At 29.4% G+C, this 17,585-nt stretch overlaps 5 protein-coding genes and 1 non-coding gene across 10 annotated transcripts; 1 reads left to right on the top strand and 5 right to left on the bottom strand.

Annotated features, from left to right (window-relative positions):
* Positions 1–675: 675 nt before the first annotated feature.
* LOC117236993 (probable RNA-binding protein EIF1AD) lies at positions 676–5,553 on the bottom strand. 2 transcript variants are annotated; one of them, XM_033500496.1, is made up of 3 exons: positions 5,397–5,553; positions 1,144–1,416; positions 676–1,074 (listed from the first exon to the last, which is right to left on the bottom strand). In XM_033500496.1, exons 2-3 carry the CDS (start codon positions 1,408–1,410, stop codon positions 874–876), a joined length of 468 nt encoding a protein of 155 aa, XP_033356387.1. In that variant the 5' UTR covers positions 1,411–1,416; positions 5,397–5,553; the 3' UTR covers positions 676–873. The 2 variants fall into 2 exon arrangements, with proteins under 2 accessions (XP_033356387.1, XP_033356386.1); XM_033500495.1 differs by lacking the exon at positions 5,397–5,553 and having other exon boundaries at positions 1,144–1,604.
* Positions 1,581–5,370, bottom strand: LOC117236988 (DNA polymerase subunit gamma-1, mitochondrial). The gene has a single exon (XM_033500484.1). It carries the CDS (start codon positions 5,342–5,344, stop codon positions 1,619–1,621), a length of 3,726 nt encoding a protein of 1,241 aa, XP_033356375.1. The 5' UTR covers positions 5,345–5,370; the 3' UTR covers positions 1,581–1,618.
* Positions 5,554–5,776: 223 nt separating the features above from the next.
* LOC117236989 (centrosomal protein of 97 kDa) lies at positions 5,777–11,794 on the top strand. 3 transcript variants are annotated; one of them, XM_033500485.1, is made up of 13 exons: positions 5,777–5,884; positions 6,123–6,274; positions 6,451–6,609; positions 6,690–6,791; positions 6,856–7,052; positions 7,294–7,377; positions 7,492–7,787; positions 7,949–8,041; positions 8,547–8,747; positions 8,818–9,420; positions 9,504–9,636; positions 9,718–9,937; positions 10,018–11,794. In XM_033500485.1, exons 1-13 carry the CDS (start codon positions 5,872–5,874, stop codon positions 10,594–10,596), a joined length of 2,832 nt encoding a protein of 943 aa, XP_033356376.1. In that variant the 5' UTR covers positions 5,777–5,871; the 3' UTR covers positions 10,597–11,794. The 3 variants fall into 3 exon arrangements, with proteins under 3 accessions (XP_033356376.1, XP_033356377.1, XP_033356378.1); XM_033500486.1 differs by lacking the exon at positions 7,949–8,041; XM_033500487.1 differs by lacking the exons at positions 7,294–7,377; positions 7,492–7,787; positions 7,949–8,041 and having other exon boundaries at positions 6,856–7,048.
* Positions 11,795–11,877: 83 nt separating this feature from the next.
* LOC117236991 (peptidyl-prolyl cis-trans isomerase D) lies at positions 11,878–14,108 on the bottom strand. Of its 2 annotated transcripts, XM_033500492.1 has the most exons (7): positions 14,091–14,108; positions 13,869–14,021; positions 13,600–13,737; positions 13,223–13,521; positions 13,008–13,142; positions 12,679–12,933; positions 12,312–12,613 (listed from the first exon to the last, which is right to left on the bottom strand). In XM_033500492.1, the coding sequence occupies exons 2-7, from the start codon at positions 13,951–13,953 to the stop codon at positions 12,395–12,397; spliced, it is 1,131 nt and encodes a 376-aa protein (XP_033356383.1). In that variant the 5' UTR covers positions 13,954–14,021; positions 14,091–14,108; the 3' UTR covers positions 12,312–12,394. The 2 variants fall into 2 exon arrangements, with proteins under 2 accessions (XP_033356384.1, XP_033356383.1); XM_033500493.1 differs by lacking the exon at positions 14,091–14,108 and having other exon boundaries at positions 11,878–12,613; positions 13,869–14,078.
* A 487-nt stretch (positions 14,109–14,595) lies between these two features.
* On the bottom strand, positions 14,596–14,667 carry Trnaq-cug. The gene has a single exon. It is a non-coding gene; the product is annotated as a tRNA-Gln (tRNA).
* Positions 14,668–14,899: 232 nt separating this feature from the next.
* On the bottom strand, positions 14,900–17,288 carry LOC117236948 (NEDD4 family-interacting protein 1-like). The gene is made up of 6 exons (XM_033500408.1): positions 17,096–17,288; positions 16,524–16,670; positions 16,319–16,459; positions 16,101–16,224; positions 15,835–16,020; positions 14,900–15,765 (listed from the first exon to the last, which is right to left on the bottom strand). The coding sequence occupies exons 1-6, from the start codon at positions 17,120–17,122 to the stop codon at positions 15,662–15,664; spliced, it is 729 nt and encodes a 242-aa protein (XP_033356299.1). The 5' UTR covers positions 17,123–17,288; the 3' UTR covers positions 14,900–15,661.
* Between the last annotated feature and the right edge of the window lie 297 nt (positions 17,289–17,585).

Below are 17,585 nucleotides of genomic sequence, written 5' to 3'. Positions count from 1 at the left end.
TTATTGATATATTTTGTGTCTAATCACACAGTGTAAATGTAACTTTTATTAAATCGAAAAAAATTTCTTTTTCCTTTTATTTGGCAAAATGATCTAACAATTGTTTGCAAATGTTTTACTGAGATTGATGACAGATTCGAATAACGTATAATAGATCCGATTTTTTAACAGATAAGTTTACTCTTAACATTGTAGCGTGTCATATGAAACAAAGAATAAGGAGGATTAAGCTTGAAAGATGTTGATGTATAAGCATGTTCCTGTATGTACAAAAATTCATAAGAAATGCATATTTATTGTATCATATGCATATATGTATCGTATTATCTCGAATATGTATGATCATGAGTCATTAGTAGGAAAAGAATCTCCAATTTACGGAGAAGTAGTCAGATACGACGCATTTTGCGATCTATAAAATTTACAAGAGCAGTAAAAAAAGATAATCATTTTCGTGGTATGTATTTGCGTTTAAAACTTCCTTTATTTGAGATTCCAGGAGCAATAAAACATTCGTTCCGGTAGCAAACATGTTTTTTGGAGAGCTTCCCTAAATTAATTAGAGGTAAGAACACTAAATATAAATAGGACTCTTCATTTTGTGACAGGAGGTAGAACACGCATCAAATTGCAAAAATCACACTACTCGATAAGATTAATCAGACAATGCAACGATAATTTTTGCGATAACACTCGTCTCCGTCAAACGGAGACATATTTTTTTTATTATGGTGAAACAAAATTCGTTTAGCAACAAATATCACAATAACATGTCAAATATCTTTAGAAAATATTTATTAGCCCTTCAATAAACAAATTCTCATTTTCTTACATATAAATAATTTTATTATTTACAATGACATAATAAAAATATTAACAAGAGTCAGATTCGTCGGAACTCGTATCACTAATCTTATCTATCCTATTACTATTATGCAATAATCTATTTGTATTTACAAAAAGATCGTCTTCTTCGTTATCATTCTCTCCATCGGTTATTTCTTGATTCGAATTGGAGACTTCATCGAATTCTTTGGGCCAGCAGTTTAGTTGTCGATACCATTTTTTATGTTCCTAGTAAATAAATTTGTTTCTCAAAAAGTTACGTAATTAATGTACAAATGCATTTACAGTTAACCATACTCGTGTTAATATCTTAACGATCTCAGCCTTCACTTTATTCCCTTCTGATATTGGTTCTACCAAGACAAAATCTCCCCGTTTTATCCAGATGTTTCTCCTAAACTTCACCGGCATCGATACAAGATATTGAGATCCAGCTGGATCAGCAACTTCGTGAAGATTATTACCGCGCGACTGTATTATTCGAACAATTGACTGCGTCTTGGTAGGGACGGTCAAATCCTGAATTTCATTGGTAACGTGTTTACGTTTAGTTGCTTTCGACATTTTAACCTGTAAAATCAAACCCAATAGGAATTTTATATCTATATTCATTCATTCATTTTAAAATGAAAAATATAATCGTTTTAATTCTGAGTTTTATCATTTATCGTTACAATTGGTAATGTTTTACTTCATTCGATTATTAATTTTATACTTCATTAGTCTTTGGTTTAATTTCTTTTGATTTATATTTTTTATTCGGTGTAATTATTCACTGTTTTACATTGTGCCACGATCCTAAAGAACCTTTAGATTTGTCTATAGCAGACCATACGTCCAAGCTCTCTCCCGAAGGAACCTCGTAACCATTTTTTAAGCCATAAGGATTCGATGGCGTAATACAATCATTCTCAGGTTCTTTACGCAGAACAGTATCTACTTCTACGGAAGAAAAGAATGCTACTGACATCGGCAGATCGTTCATTCCAAGTCTTGAAGCGCAAAAAGATCGAGTTAAGAGATTCGTAATGTGCATAGCAAGTGCTGCATTGTACTTATACCGAGAGGGTACCAAGTACCGCACTTCATCATGAAATGACAAACAGAATCTTATATTGTCTTTCATGAGCCATTTCATCGAGACTAACATTAAATGTAAAAAATCGACTGCTCCACTCTGAACTACCCAATTTACTTTAGTGGGTAAATATTTTTCGTCGTTTGTTGAACTTTCTAAAGCTGTAGTTAGCCTAGAGTTCAAGAAAGGTGTAGCAGGATGAGGATTCTGAGCAATTTCTTCCAAACTATTAAACATTGCAGATTCCGAACCACCGACCCATCTACTTTTCTCAAATACCTCCAACAATGATTTACCGTATAATTTTGATATTCTGTATGCCTCGTACAACGAATAATCTTTGTCTTCATGTTCGGCAATATATTTAGGCTTTAATCTATAAATCTTTTTGCCTTTGGTCATGGTAAACATTTTTCGTGACTTTGAAGTAGCTTCGCTATCCGTCATACAAGGATTGAATTGTTTCAAGAGTGTTTCAGCAAACTTTTGACCCGCACCATAAATTCTAGCATAATTAATGATTTTGGCTTGGTTCCTGGAAATTCCAACTGCTTTAGCAGTAACGCTATGCATGTCAGTTTCGTTAGATTTGGTACCAATTAACGTCATCCAACCAAACGGCGTGGCTCCATGAATTTTTTTATAATAAGCATCTCCTATTATTGATGAAATCCACAGTTCCTGACTGTCAACATCGGCGCCAACAATATAATATCCTGGGGGCGCTTGAACCATTGCTCGTAATTCAGAACCGATACGTTCAGGATGGGCATTAGATGCAGTCATCCAGGTAGGTTCTACTGCACGCCTAGTCAATGTCCCGCACACAACTACTATGGGTAAAATTGCCCCATAATGCATGGACTTTCTGGAATTTCTAACACTACTTGGTAAATATGAATTTTCAAACCATACTGCAAACTGTGACATAATTCTATCCCTATTATTTCTCCAATATGAAATCATCCTCGCAATTTTCAAAATTTCTGCAGCACTGGCATCTGAACTAGCCAATACATTCTCTGAAAATTTATTTAGGAAATCTTTGCTCAAAGGATTACCAACATTATTACTTTCTCCATTTTTGTGAGGCAATTTAAGAAAATAACAGCAGTTATCTATTTCCACATTGCACCAAAATGCACTGCCTTTATAAATGTTATGTAACTCAGCTACAGGTTTCTTCTTTTTGTTATGCCAAAATTCAGTTTTATGTAGATCGTTTTGCACCTCTTTGTTAATGGTTGACATCGTATAAATTGTTTCATCAACTAAATCCTTCATTTTAGAAAAGGAACAGTGTGCCAAGAGCTGTCTTAATGGTATTTTAGTTTTGATATCTAAATTATTAGTATGAGGTACTAATATACCCCAACCTTTATCTTTTACATAATGCAAAGGATAACATTCCCATGTTAAATTTAAGAGCTTTGGAACAATATGTTTAGAAGTGCTTATGTTTTGAGGGCCTGGAGACCAGTTTTCATCATTTACCTTAGGACAAAGTTTCCTATACCAAGCAGGATATCCTGGCATATGTCGTAACTTTGAAGGTAAAAACTTTCTTGTTTCCATCAAATAACCAAATTCTTTCTCTAAAGGGTCTTCTTCTTCATCTTCGTCATCTGTTAAATAGCTCTGAGTTTCTGTCTTTTTCTTCTCTTCTGTCTTTCGTGCTTTACATATTTGCTTAATCTTTGTTTTTGAATACTGTGCTTTTACTTTAAGTGTTTGCGTACTCCAATCTTCATCCCACATCCATAAGTCTTCTTTATATTTTTCATTATGCATAAGTTCACAAACAGCATTAGCTCTTTTAGCAAGAATAACTTTAGTTTCATAATTTAGATCTTCAAATGTAGTCTCTGATTCATTTAAATATTTTTGCCAATTAGAATTTATTGGCAGATATGCTGTACCAATCTCTAACATCCCTGCCAAAGTAACAGGATGAGGAAATCTTTCCTTAAAGATAGGAAATAATTGGCGTAAAACATTATGAGTTGCAACTACATCATTTGCACAGTAACTCATCAAAGAATTGAAGTCTTCTTTGACATTTATCAAAGTCCCATTTACAAATGTATCTCTAAATTCTTTTTTTATTTCAGAACCACAGTAAAATTTATGAATTTCTGCTAAACTATTCAATGAGGTTTGTATTTGTAAATTCTGCTTCTCATCTATATCCTTCTTAGAATTTAAAATTGTCCTTTGATAACTATTAATTCCACCAACACATATATGAAGAGACATTGTATCAATAAATCTTAATCCTGTATGTTTTAACCAGTATTGTTCTTTAATTTTACTTCTGTCATATGATACATTATGACCAACTATAAGTTTTGGCTTTTTATGGAAAGAAGTTAATTTTTCACCATTTTCGATAGATGTACTTTCCATTGGTATTAGTTCATCTATAATAAACCGTTTACCTTCAAAATTTCTACTTGAACCATCTATTAAAGATTTTGATACCCAGCCATACCATGCTTCATTAGTTACTGCAGTTGCAAGTGTTGGTAGAGGTCCTTCTTTCATACAAACTTCCACATCAAAAATAATAGCATCTTCTAGTGGATGATCTACTTTTTGTACTCCATCGACGCTATATCTTGTCCAACCTTCATTTAATAACCATTGATTTGGCATTGGAGGAATATCTTTCATAATATTTTTTATAAGTTTTATGTAAGGTTTAATCTGTTTATTTGCAATATTATAAAAATGTTCTTCAATATTATCTCCTTCTAAAGGAGGTATTTTAATATTAACATCAGGAAGTCTACTTGCATCTTCAGTGTTTATCCCATACGAACGCAAATTGTTTTTTATAGCTTCTATTTCTTCCTCTGGTATTTTTTCTTGTTTAGAACAATTTTTAAATATTTGTTCATATAATGATTTTGGAAGCATTTGCATATTGATTTCGTTAGTTCTTACATCATTGTCATTAGTCCTTTTGTTATAAGTTTGTTTCTGATTATTTTCATTTTCTAATGTTTGTATATCTTTATGTTTTATTAAAGAATTGTTATAATTACTTTTTGCATTACCTATTAATGGATACAAACTCTGTTCAAAATTTTTAGGTATAACGGATAAATCTTCGTATTCCACACGTACTTGAGATTTATTTGGTAAAGCAACTGAATTTTTAGCTATATAATCTTTATTCACATCATTTTCATGTTTTTGATTACACGTAGAAATATTCTCTGGTAAGGTTAGAAGCTGCCCACATTTCTTGATACTAATAATTCTTTTTTTAAATTGCTTGCTTTCACTAACACTAATGTTATGACTTATCATATTAGATTTGTGTCTACTACAAATATTAATTATGCAACGTTTCATTATTAATTTACTTCGTACAATCTTTTGTAATTTCATAGCAATGTTAACACGTGACTTCATTATTATGCCATAAAAAAGCTTAATTAATTAATTGTATTAAATAAAACCTTACCTATTGTTAACAATTATGTTTTAGAAGATAATTCAAATTTTAAGCAAGTTAGTGTTAAACGATAAATTTAACAACATTAACGAAGTAACTTCAGAAGTATTCTGAACTCTTAGATCGCCATATTTGATTCTCGTACGCGCAATTTCAAAATAGTTCGTATAAGCATCGTGATTGAAAAATCTATAATTTATAAACGTAATATTATTAAATGTTAACTACAATGTCTTCTTTTAATCAAGTAAGAATTGATTCTACAATATTAATATTAAATCTGTGTTATACGAAAATATTATTAATGGAAATAAATACGATTAGAAAAAATATTAGTGTGGTATTATTTCCTCCGTTATCTGTATAAAATTATATATACAAACTAAAATTAATATTGCTATGCTTTATAAATATCTGTTCTTATTAAATACTATAGTGATTACGACGACATCTTCATAGCGTCTACCAGTTTTTTGTGTTCATCATGGCTTCGACGGGTTAGTGCAAATTTAATACTTGTATTATACAATTTTTATACAAACTATTTTCTTACAAATATCCTAAACATTCTTAACACGTATCGATTTTTTACAAGTTTTGTAAATTTAATTGGTATATGCGTAAAAACAGTACAATTTCATTGTGGTCTTGCACTTTTGCACAGTTTTGACATTTTATGTTATTTAAAATTTAAATATTTATTTAATTAAATTAACAACAATGAAATTTATTTAGAATCCTTAGTATGCGATACACTCGATCTAAGCGGTCAAGGTTTGAAGAAACTTCCTCGTTGTCCGTCAGATGCAGATATCAGCACATTGATCATTGACGATAATGAGCTCCAGCGTCTCGATAATCTTGATTCTTATCACAGAATTACTAAGGTAATATGTTTATGATAATATGTTATGTAAAATTAAATTTATGTATTTGTATTATATATATATATATATATATCCTTATACTTTTCTTCTTTCATTCTACCCTATACATTTTAATCATATTTCTTAAGGTAGTAAACAAACGATTATTTAAAAAATTTATAATTAATTTATTTCAGCTATCAATAGTAAGGAATCAATTACTTCGTATGTATGGGGTATCAAAGTTACATAATCTTGTAACTCTTAATTTAGCAAATAATGGTATCTTGACCATAGAAGGCATAAAGGATATGATAAATTTACAAACACTTTGCTTAGCTGGCAATAATATAAAGGTATGATAAATATAAGTGTGGTATATATATCTTCTAATAGCTGAATTGGTGGATCTTTATAATATTCTATTAATCTGCAGTCTATTGAACACTTGCACACAAATACTAAGCTGGAACATTTAGATTTATCTGAAAATAGCATCAGTCACATTTCAGACATATCTTATCTACGAAATTTAAAGGTAATATTGATAAGAAACTATGTAATCTTTAACTCTAATATTATTAAAACTAACGGTATTTTAGGAACTGTTTTTACATAACAATCGCATAATAACATTAAGGCAATGTGAACGCTATTTACCTACTTCTCTAGAAACATTTACATTGTCAAACAATAACATTACAGATTTGAATGAAATGTCACATTTAGCTAATTTGAAAAATGTAGTCAATTTTTCAATTGCTAATAATCCATGTGTCAGTATGACAGGTAACAGTATGTATCCTTTTTATAATTGTATAATTCAAGTTAATATTTTCACTTAGATCTTAGAAGTCAATTAGTGATCTATAGCAAAAACTTCTTTACGAAATATTTTCTTATTATTCTGAATGTCATCACATAGAATTGTTCTTTATCAATAAAATATTATGCTTGTAGAATGCTAGGTACACATAAAACAAAATCATTCGTACTAACTGTAGACCTACAGCTATAGCTTCTTAACAAATAGCTTATAGTGGTTTTGACTATCGACCTTTTGTTATCAATTGGTGTATGAGCTTGAAATCAATTGATGGCTATCATGTTGATCCTATTGAAAGGTGGGTGTCTTTCTAGACATATTGGTCATTTCATCTATAATTTTATATAGAGACATGTATAATTTTATTCAGTTTTTGAAGAATTAAAATTTACTTGAAATGATGGCCACTCAGTTTAAAAGCAGAGTGGCTATATTCTCAGGGACGCGGTAGACAATTCCGTGTTGGCGAACATGCATTACTTGCACAGTATTTAGCATCTGTTTGCCCACTTTCTGGTGAATCCCTAGAAAATGAAACTGACAGGAAGCTAAGGCTAATTTTGAGTAAAGCACAACATCATCAACAGCAATTAAATCAACAAAGTGATACTGGAAGCGTGCACAGCTTAAGTAGCGTCGGAATGAGTCCTTCTCCAGCTACTAGGCGTAGACTTAGTCATAACAGGACAGGTTCTCCTAGACGTACCAGTGAGTTAATTAATCTTCCATTTCGTTCATTATTATTGCAAGTATAATATAAACTTTTGTACAGTTTTTCTTGTTACATTGATAAAACGTGGACTAGTAGTGATGTACACTTTCCAGTCGTCATGCACCTATATGTTCTAGTTATAATGTATTTTCTCTAGTTGCGCCAATGTTGACATACTATGAAGATAAATGCTTACAGTCACCAAAATTTTATGAAGCAAAGTACTGTGTGTGCCATTCGCCTTGTAAAGGTATCCAAAGTCAAAATCGAAATTAATCATACATGGCTATAACTGCATTATAGACATGTGTAAAAATCTGAGACAAATATCATCTGTACTTTAGAAAGCTAATCAAAAATAAAAGTTAAATAATAATGTAATACATTATGTACAAATGTACATTATGGACAAATTTTGTCTTGGATTAATGCACATGTTTATGTCTTCTGTGCCTAGTATATAGTACGTTATTAAGTGATTACGTTTTTAAGCTTATAGCGCAAATGACTTTGGAGAATGAAAAAAGAGCAATGTTGTGATAACGATGCTAATTAGAAAATTTGTTTAGCAAATTAATATTTGACGATTTGGAAATATATTTCACATAGTTCACACTTTTTATATTGTTTGTCCTTAGTCAGATATTATTTGCATGCTTCTGCTATTGAAGTTAGTCATAAAGAACCCAAATACAATAAAATATGTAACAATACATGAAATTAATTGTAAATACAAATGAATGGTATGGTATTAGGTTCATCAAGAAATTCATTGAGAATGAGGTCACCTGATAGAATGGTATCTAGTTGTCACACCGATGCTATAGTTTCTTCATGCCATACTTTATTAAGTGAAGATCAGGAATCATTGATGACTCAGAGTTTAGATCCAAATATGCTTTGTGGTACTTTAGCTAACAAGACTCCAAATATGGTTGTTTTGCAAGATACAGAAGGTAAATAATGAATATTACTGAGTTTTCATTTCTTAAATAAAAACGTATTAACTAAAAATTTGCTTTTCAGAAACATCTAGTCCTCTGCAAGCTGCAACAAAATTAGTGCCAGTTCCTGAGTCTTTAATGAGTCCAGATTTTCGTCCACCATCTGGTCTTTCTCGAGTGTTAGCAAAAACTCCACCAAGCAAATTAACATCACCTTGTCAAATTACAATGCCAAGCAAGCTCATTTCTGATGGAGATGGCAAGGCTATTCCTATAATAAATACAGTAAATCCAATGGCTAAAACAAATCTTACTTCTATAAAAGCGAATGCACTTGTAAAAAGTAGTTCAGCAACAAATTGTGCTGTTGGAAAACCAAATATTGCTAAGCCTATTATTACAAATACTAGTACTAAATGTCCCCATAGTGTGAAAATCAATAATTACGTTCAAAGCAAAACATTGCCTGCAAAACGAAATACAAAAAATTCACCAAACTTAGGCAGAAATATACCAAGGCCAAAGAGTGCTAATGATAAAATTAAAACTGGTGTCATTAAAAGCAATGGAGATGGCGATGCAGATAATGCTACTCAAAGTAGTGATGAAGATAGTGAAGTATGTCAAGCGAAATTAGATAGCATTCGACATAGAGCTATTCAAAGAAGACAGGAAGATAATAAAGGTGATCCTCCTTTTCTTTATAAATATAAAAATAGGTCTTCCTAATAAATTAAGAAGCTTAATAATTTTTTACTTTTAAAATAGACCAAGATGAAGCTGAGAAAGCAGCAATATGTATTCAAAGGATGTGGAGAGGATATCATACTAGGAATCTTAATAAAAAAGCAACCACTATATTGAAGACTATTGAAATGATAAGGACGAATAAATATATCCAGTATGGTTTTCATTTTCTCGTTAAATAAATGTAATACCGTTTTCAAAATATTGTATAATTTATGAATCTTCTCTTTTTAAGGAAACTCTCTACTGATATGGAAGCTACTCGAACTGCGTTAGAAAGTGAACATAAATTACAGTTATTACAAATGCAAGCAATTAATGCATTGTGGAAGAAAGTTGTTAGTCTTCAACCTACTGCTAATCGAGATTCTACGAACACTGATAACGAAAATATTGCACAAAATGTAGACGTTGTAACTAATCTAGCACAAACATGTAATTTGTTGCATACTCAGGTAACACCAATTATATCTTTGTAATCCGTTTTAGAATATTAGTAACATTCCTGTTATTTAAAAATCTCATATATGATTAGGTTCAACAATTACAAGATTCTATGTCAGAAATAAAACGATGCATGTCGAATATGCAAACAAAAGCCAATCTTATTGATAACGGTGTTGCAACACAAACGGAAATATCGGCAGTTCATACCCCAGCGGGTGAAGAAAATATGTTTCCTTATGCACGACCACATAGACCACAAACTTTGCCAATTCATCAAACGATTCATGAAGGGAATGAGAATAAAAGTTTTGCATCTAATTTAATTGATAATGTGTTAAAAAAAGTATCTCAGTCTACTGATACGACAGATGATGAAGTTAATACTGACATCTTAAACTCTAATGAAAATCCCGAATTATTAAATTCAACTGAACATCCTGACATGTTTAAAAGTTGTGAGGAGATTATAGAACCTGATTTCAAGGACGTAGTGGAACATGATGTAAAACATGAATATGACGTAATTGATAATGCTGTTATAAACGGTGAAGTTTGTGAAGAAACACTATGTAAAGAGTTACACAATTTTATTGAAACAGAAATTACAACAGGAAATTGTGCAAATTTGGAAACGGAAAACAATTCAGAAGAAATTGAAAAGGAATAACTTTAATCTGAGGAGACATAGAATAAGCAAAAATAAAATGAAGGTGCAAAGTTGAAAGACTTGAACAAAAATAGGAAGAAACAAATGTGAATTCCAATAGATAGTCTAACTCATGAATGGAATTAATACATTTTTAACTAAAAATACTCACTGTACATAGGTTCAGAGACTAGTCTTAATTATATTCAGGTAACAAAATTGAATACTTTTAATTTCATTATGTCTCTAACATTTTAAAATTAAATCCATCACAATTCAAAGAATTATCACGAAATACATTTAAAAAAAAGAAAGTATCAAAAACAATTTTAAATAATCATGTCATTAAGTTGATTCATTATATGATGTGCATCGTGATCATTGAAGCAATTTTGAAATTTTTCCGTCCACATATCTGGCTTTTAAAAAGTTCACCGATGTACAAAGTGTGTATTAAGAATGTTAAATGTCTCACAAAAAGCTTTGCTCCTTCTTTAAAAGATCATCATAGAAATATTACTGTACAGGAAAAACAATGCATTCAATGTCACGAAGTCCAAAGTTATTTGTCAATTCTCAGATTGAAGTATTTATAAGAATACAAGAGAGAATTTTGATATATAAGTGCATTCCTTATTAACTGCAGAACATTTTTTAAGTTTTGTTAAAAAATTTCTTGGATAATGTTACCTAGATAGCTATTATTTTTATGCATTTATTTTTTTATTTATTTATCTATTTATTAAAAATTATGAACCCTAGAAAAAATTAATATTACTGCAAAATGTAGGTAATAATAAAAACATTTTTAATCTAGTCATTGCAAAAGCTCCTGCATATAATTACTGTAGATATTAACTAAAACTTGTTACATAGGTATACAGTGTTATTAAAACAAATAAGATCTTTCAACGAAAACAAGTACTTGTTAAAAGGCGTGAGTTTTTGTTTATGACAAAGAGCGCTGTAATAATTCTTTTAAATGTGTGTATATTGCTTGAGTTTTATTATTAAAAACATTTAAATACAATAAATCGCTGCTACTATAAGAATATTATTACAATGAAAGAAACTATATGTGAGCTCCTATTAAAACTATATCTTATATTTATTTTGTGTGACATACGTCCGCTAGGTGTCACGTACATAAGACACTTTAATGCTCAGAATTGTTAAGAACTTAATATCAATGTTAAATAAATAAGTCATATACATTGAATACATGTTTATAACAATATTTACTTTTATATCATTAACTTCTGTATATAATCTATACATGCATTATTTCTTTTTTATAATGTCATAAAAGTTTGCATCTGATACATTATTTTAAGTTATGAAAAAAATAATTAAATGTGATCGAATTTATGTAAAGAAAGTTTGCTATACAAAATGGATATTTGATGTGATATAAGTATGCTTCATATGTTCCTTTCATACTTAGTAACGTTCAACAAGGCATATAGAAAATAATATATTTTTAACAGAACAATGTTCACAATAATATTCCCAACATATGTGATTACAGTATACTATGGTTTTGTTTCTTTTGTACACATTACACAAAGATTGTTATTGGATAATAAAAATGCTTAAATCAGAAAGCTAAAAATAAATACAAGTATTTATTTAAACAATTATGTTCAAATTTAGTACTATTTTTATGTAAAAAATATTTAAATAATTTTAGCTAACACGCATACAATTACTTTACAACGTTTCTTAGACAACATTAGTATTGTATATAAAAATGTGTGTATGTATGATTTTAAATATATAAAAAATTTTATATTTACATTTCTTTATAAAATACTTTTTTTCATTTAAACATTTTTTGACAAGAAGCTCTCTCAATAACTAAATAGGAATTCATAACTCTTTTAACTTTATCAATTTCTAACAAAATATCTTTATTATTAGGAGATTCTAATAATGCTTGCTGTAAATCTGCTAAACCTAAATCATATTCATTTAATCCCATGTATGCTTGACTTCTACGAAATAATGCTTTACTGTTATTCTGATTTATTTGTAAAACCTAAATTTAAAATTGTTATTAAACAATAGTTTAAAGTACTTATACTGAATTCAATTAAATCTTACCTCTGAACAAAGCTTTAAAGCTTCGCGATGACTCTTTTGCTTTAATTTAACAGCTGCAAGATTAAGTAATAGAGTTACTTTAGTATTCACTATTGATTCATTGGAAGAATCTGGTACATCTACTGTCTTCATCATCCATTTGTAATAGCGTAATGCTTTCTTATACTTCCTGCCTGCATCTACATAATTTTTTCGTAAAAAATAATAATTTCCCGAATCTTTTATCTTCTGAACAACATCCATTATATACTTGTACTATAAATATGCATGAATGTTCATTAGAAAAGCAATTCTTTTCTAAACATATATGCCTATAATAAGATCCTTACATCTTGTCTTTTAATATTTTTAGAATAATCCCAATCTTCTGGCCATGGGGTAAATACATCTTCTGTACCATCATTCTCCTCTAATTCCCAATTTTGATTATGTTTCAACTCTCCGCAGTCAAATATATGTATTTTCTATAACAAAAAATATTCATATAATTGTTAATAATTTAAACCAGGTACAAAAAATGTCTACATAAAACATATATGCTAACCTGAACTGGTACATCTTGAATTGTTTTAGCTCTGGATACTTCTAATACAACACCCATTCCTTTCAAAACTTTACCAAATACGACATTAGTATTATCTAGATGTGTCGTAGCTGAAACAGTAATTATAAACTGAGAACTGTTGCTATTTGGATAACCTTCATTAACCATGCTCAATAATCCTCCTGATGAATGAGAGAGCACAAAGTTTTCATCCTCAAATTGCGTTCCATATATACTTTCTCCACTTGTACCATTAAAATTTATTATATCTCCACCTTGGACCATAAACTGTGATAACACTGAACGATACAAAACTTTTTTGATTAAATATATTATTTTATATTACCTTTAGAAAACGTTAATCCTTTTTGTTATACCTTTATGAAATATTGATCCTTTATAATGTAACTTTTTGCCATTGATTCCAATACCTTTTTCTCCAGTACATAGTGCACGAAAATTTTCAGCTGTTCGAGGTACAACATCTTTAAAAAGCTCTATCACAATTCTTCCAGCTGTATCATAGTATCATATAAATTATTTTTAAAATTCTAATGAAATGAAATGTAAAACAGAACAATAATACAAACACTGAAAGTTAGAAATTGACTAATATCCTCTTATAATTCTAATCTTCATACATTACCTTTTTCAGATTCAATTGCTATATCTAAAAACACGATTGGATTTCTTTTACAGTTATTGTTCTGATTCCTTAGCGAATCTCCCATATTTTAATTAATATATATCCATATATAAAATAGGTTTTCAAAATTTTGTTTGCTAGCTAATTCTAATTCTACAAATGAATTATAGCATAGAGTTAACATCGTATGAAATTTTATGTTATACGAACTGAAATACCGACCTTAGTAAAATCATTAATTTCGTTTGCGCTCCCTACAACTCAAGACGGTGAATTTAGAAATTATATTCTGCATTATCAACAAAATTGACGAATCCAATAAATCTGAAACGAAATATTAAAGTGAAGATTAAGAGAATATATAGATTTTTATTCATATTACACAAAGATACAGAATAAGCGTGACATTTTTTTGTGCCCCACGATTTAGGGGAGTCACTTGAGCTCCTTATCATTTTCATGTCACATGCATCTTTATCAACACATATTAAAACTTTAACTGTGGTATTGCATCTACATCAGATCTTATATATGACTATTTTATATTCTGTCGATAACAATTCTTGTACCACTTATCGTTATCTCATTTGTAGACTTCTAATATTCACTTTTTTATTTTAGATAACAGAATTTAGAAAAATATTATGAAGAATTATTGTAACATTTTACAAGATTTCATAAAAAATCTATCGGATTCTTTTCCCATTATAATAGCAAAAACAAACTTAGGTCCCACCGAGATTTGAACTCGGATCGCTGGATTCAGAGTCCAGAGTGCTAACCATTACACCATGGGACCTCTGAAGCAATTGTTTCACTTATATAATATAATAGGTAAATATTTTTATTCGAAAAAATTAGTTATATCTCGACACTGATTGCTTTGTATATTTTATCATTGTAACATATTTTATAATAATTTAAAGCTGAGTTAAAATTAATATAGAAAAATATATTTATATAACAATGGATAAAAAAGTATAAGACATATTAGCTTTTTATATTGTTGTAATAAGTATATAACAATGAAGTTTCTGACAATATAACATATAATGTATATAGATTCGCAGCAATTCTTTTATACATTTATGTGTGTACATATACACACATATATACATAACCACACATATGTATATTTTATGAGTAACTTATATTTTTAAATTCAATAAGGATCCTCTCTATAAATTATAGTAATATACAAACAAGCAATGCAGATTATCAATATATAGATCATATTCAAAATTCTAGAAGCTTACCTAGTACTAGAAGGTATTACACAATATCACTATTAGAACTTTTATACTTCAATACCTGTCTACGGACAATGGTTATATGTTTCTTCTTACAAAATAAATTCTTTTACTCATAATTCCAATTTTATATGTAATAAACTTACATATATCTCAGATGTCACGAAATAATTCTTATGTGTATCTATTCGTACAAATGAACAACATGTAAATAATGTTTCACATTAAAGCATTGTCCATACTATTTGAGCAATAAAAATTTACAGTTTATTTTATCTATGTGGTACTAATACATAAAATAGTGTGCAGAAGTTATCTTATTTCTGTTTTTACCTTGCTCTGTTTATCTCATACATAAGCAAATTTGGCAAATAGTCTTAATAACTTTAATTTTTCTTTTTTCTAATAATAGAATAGTACATAGCCAATATTAAGTAATATATATTTTTAGAGGGTGTAGATTATATATTATATAAATACAACCCCAGATAGAAATGCTGTTTGTTCTAAAGCCAAGTTAGATAAAAGTGCAAGTTTAATGGCTTAATAAAAAAAGAGTAAGCGTTCCTGAGCACTTCCAGGTAGTAGTCTCCAACCACGTTTGATGTTCAAATATTGAATAATAGCACGTGCACAAATCAAAACTCCTAAAAATTAAATGTAGCACATATATTAATGTAAATATTTAGAAGTAGTGTCAATAACAAAATACTAACCAAATCCCATTATCAACCACCATAGCCATGAATTTTCACGTGATGCAAGATCAGTGGAATGTTTAACAATAAATGTCCATTTTGACAAAGATAAACCAAAACCAGACAGTGCTCCATATCGAGATGCAATTGTATGACAGAAGCACATCATGAGTAAAAATCCGATCCAATTAAAGCAAAATGCAACTGTCATTGGAATATATATTATTTAGATATAAGTGTAATAGAAATATGTATAATATGCAGGTATATATTATTCAATTTACCCAAAAATGCTGTAAAGAACATAAAATCAGTGCCAAGTAAAGTACTCTCTGGATCTCCTTCTACAACTTCAGTATCTATAGCCAATATTGTTAAAGGCCTTGCTGGTGTTCTAATATTTTCAGGCTATAAGAATGTTATTCAATTGATTAATATATATTTGGTTTTAAAAGGATATTGTAATTAATTAGTAACAGTACTATGTGATTAAATCAATTACCATGTGGATTTGAGGGTAAGGTTCCCCTTGTAATGTTTTCTCACGTTGTACTTCCTCATAACTAGGTAATTTTGTGGCAACTTCATAAGGTGGTGGAGCTGAAAAATCTGCTTTTGGAGGTGGAATGTCTTCTCCTCCAGTCTATAATCATAATCTCCTTAATAATAATAATTTTCCATAATGTAACAAAACATTTGTATCTTACCATACGGTCTTCAATTGAAGTTTGTGCTGCAGCAATGTTTCCCGAATTAATTGTATCATTTTGTATAACTGATACAGACACAGCTAGTGTAGGTATTTCATTTTGAGATGATGGTTCCTCATTTAAGTTACTATTTGTTTGTGGAGGCTAAAATTAAATTACTCATCTTTAATATTCTTTATCAATAAAAGATTTCAAATAATTAAAGATATGAAATATTGTTTATATTTTGGTTAAAAATGTTATTTTTTATATATCTCCAGTGTTGAGGTAATTAAAACAATATAACAAAGTATAAGGTTTTTTTTATTTTATTGTTTTTATTTTATTTAATCTCTTATTCTAAATCACTCTCAAGAAACAAACGAGGATCATTGTGGACAATGTTTTTATCGACATTTTCATGTCAGTATTTGTGCATAACGTGTATTATAATACATAGAAATATTATTTTACGCATGTGAAATATGTTTACCAAATAAAAGGTATTCTGGCAATCAGAGATAAATTGTAAATTGTTCATTAGAGCCTTTGAAATATTTATTACGATCAGCATCATTTATGAAACATACCATATTGTAATGAATATTACTATCCATTCCTGGTGAAATTTATTCGAAGCGCGGTATATTATTTTGATTACGTAGAAGAAATAAAAGATACTGTTTTCGTACGTACTGCTGCTTTCTAAGACAGCAAAAGTTCTTACAATCGATGGCTGACAGCTGGCAAGGCTGTATCGCCGTGAACTTAGATTTCCTTACACTTTCACGCCTATCATTTTCATATCTTTATCAGATACTGAATATTTTCCTGTTACTTGTTAATAAATATTTCTTTTATTGATAGAATTTTTATTTTTAATTTGAGGTATCATTTTATTCATTTATTTCAAATTTTGTATAAAATAATTATAAGTTTGAAGTCAATTTCTGATTGGTTATTCATAAGACGATGTTGAGAATTAGGTTGTAGGACGGGAATCTAACAAATCTGAATTTTTCCTGTTAGCGGAAGTAAGCAATTACAAGTTAATACTATTTAAATGTTATTATTTTGAAA

Source organism: Bombus vosnesenskii, unplaced genomic scaffold, assembly GCF_011952255.1.
Source record: "Bombus vosnesenskii isolate JDL3184/JDL3185 unplaced genomic scaffold, Bvos_JDL3184-5_v1.1 scf7180000013352, whole genome shotgun sequence".
NCBI classification, from domain to species: Eukaryota; Metazoa; Arthropoda; class Insecta; order Hymenoptera; family Apidae; genus Bombus; species Bombus vosnesenskii.
This window is presented reverse-complemented; position numbering and strand designations above follow the sequence as displayed.

Excerpts from the sequence above, each read along its gene's own strand:
- LOC117236989 (XM_033500485.1), top strand. Across the intron at positions 8,042-8,546 it reads GTGCCATTCGCCTTGTAAAG|GTTCATCAAGAAATTCATTG; the intron begins GTATCCAAAGTC and ends GTATGGTATTAG. Across the intron at positions 8,748-8,817 it reads TGTTTTGCAAGATACAGAAG|AAACATCTAGTCCTCTGCAA; the intron begins GTAAATAATGAA and ends TTTGCTTTTCAG.
- LOC117236993 (XM_033500495.1), bottom strand. The coding sequence starts at position 1,458 with ATGAATATAGATATAAAATTCCTATTGGGTTTGATTTTACAGGTTAAA. Across the intron at positions 1,075-1,143 it reads TCGTTAAGATATTAACACGA|GAACATAAAAAATGGTATCG; the intron begins GTATGGTTAACT and ends TTTATTTACTAG.
- LOC117236991 (XM_033500492.1), bottom strand. The coding sequence starts at position 13,953 with ATGGGAGATTCGCTAAGGAATCAGAACAATAACTGTAAAAGAAATCCA. Across the intron at positions 13,738-13,868 it reads AGCAATTGAATCTGAAAAAG|CTGGAAGAATTGTGATAGAG; the intron begins GTAATGTATGAA and ends ACTATGATACAG. Across the intron at positions 12,614-12,678 it reads CTTTAAAGCTTTGTTCAGAG|GTTTTACAAATAAATCAGAA; the intron begins GTAAGATTTAAT and ends TTTTAAATTTAG.
- LOC117236988 (XM_033500484.1), bottom strand. The coding sequence starts at position 5,344 with ATGAAGTCACGTGTTAACATTGCTATGAAATTACAAAAGATTGTACGA.
- LOC117236948 (XM_033500408.1), bottom strand. The coding sequence starts at position 17,122 with ATGGATAGTAATATTCATTACAATATG. Across the intron at positions 16,460-16,523 it reads CTTCAATTGAAGACCGTATG|ACTGGAGGAGAAGACATTCC; the intron begins GTAAGATACAAA and ends TTATGATTATAG. Across the intron at positions 16,021-16,100 it reads GTTCTTTACAGCATTTTTGG|TTGCATTTTGCTTTAATTGG; the intron begins GTAAATTGAATA and ends TTCCAATGACAG.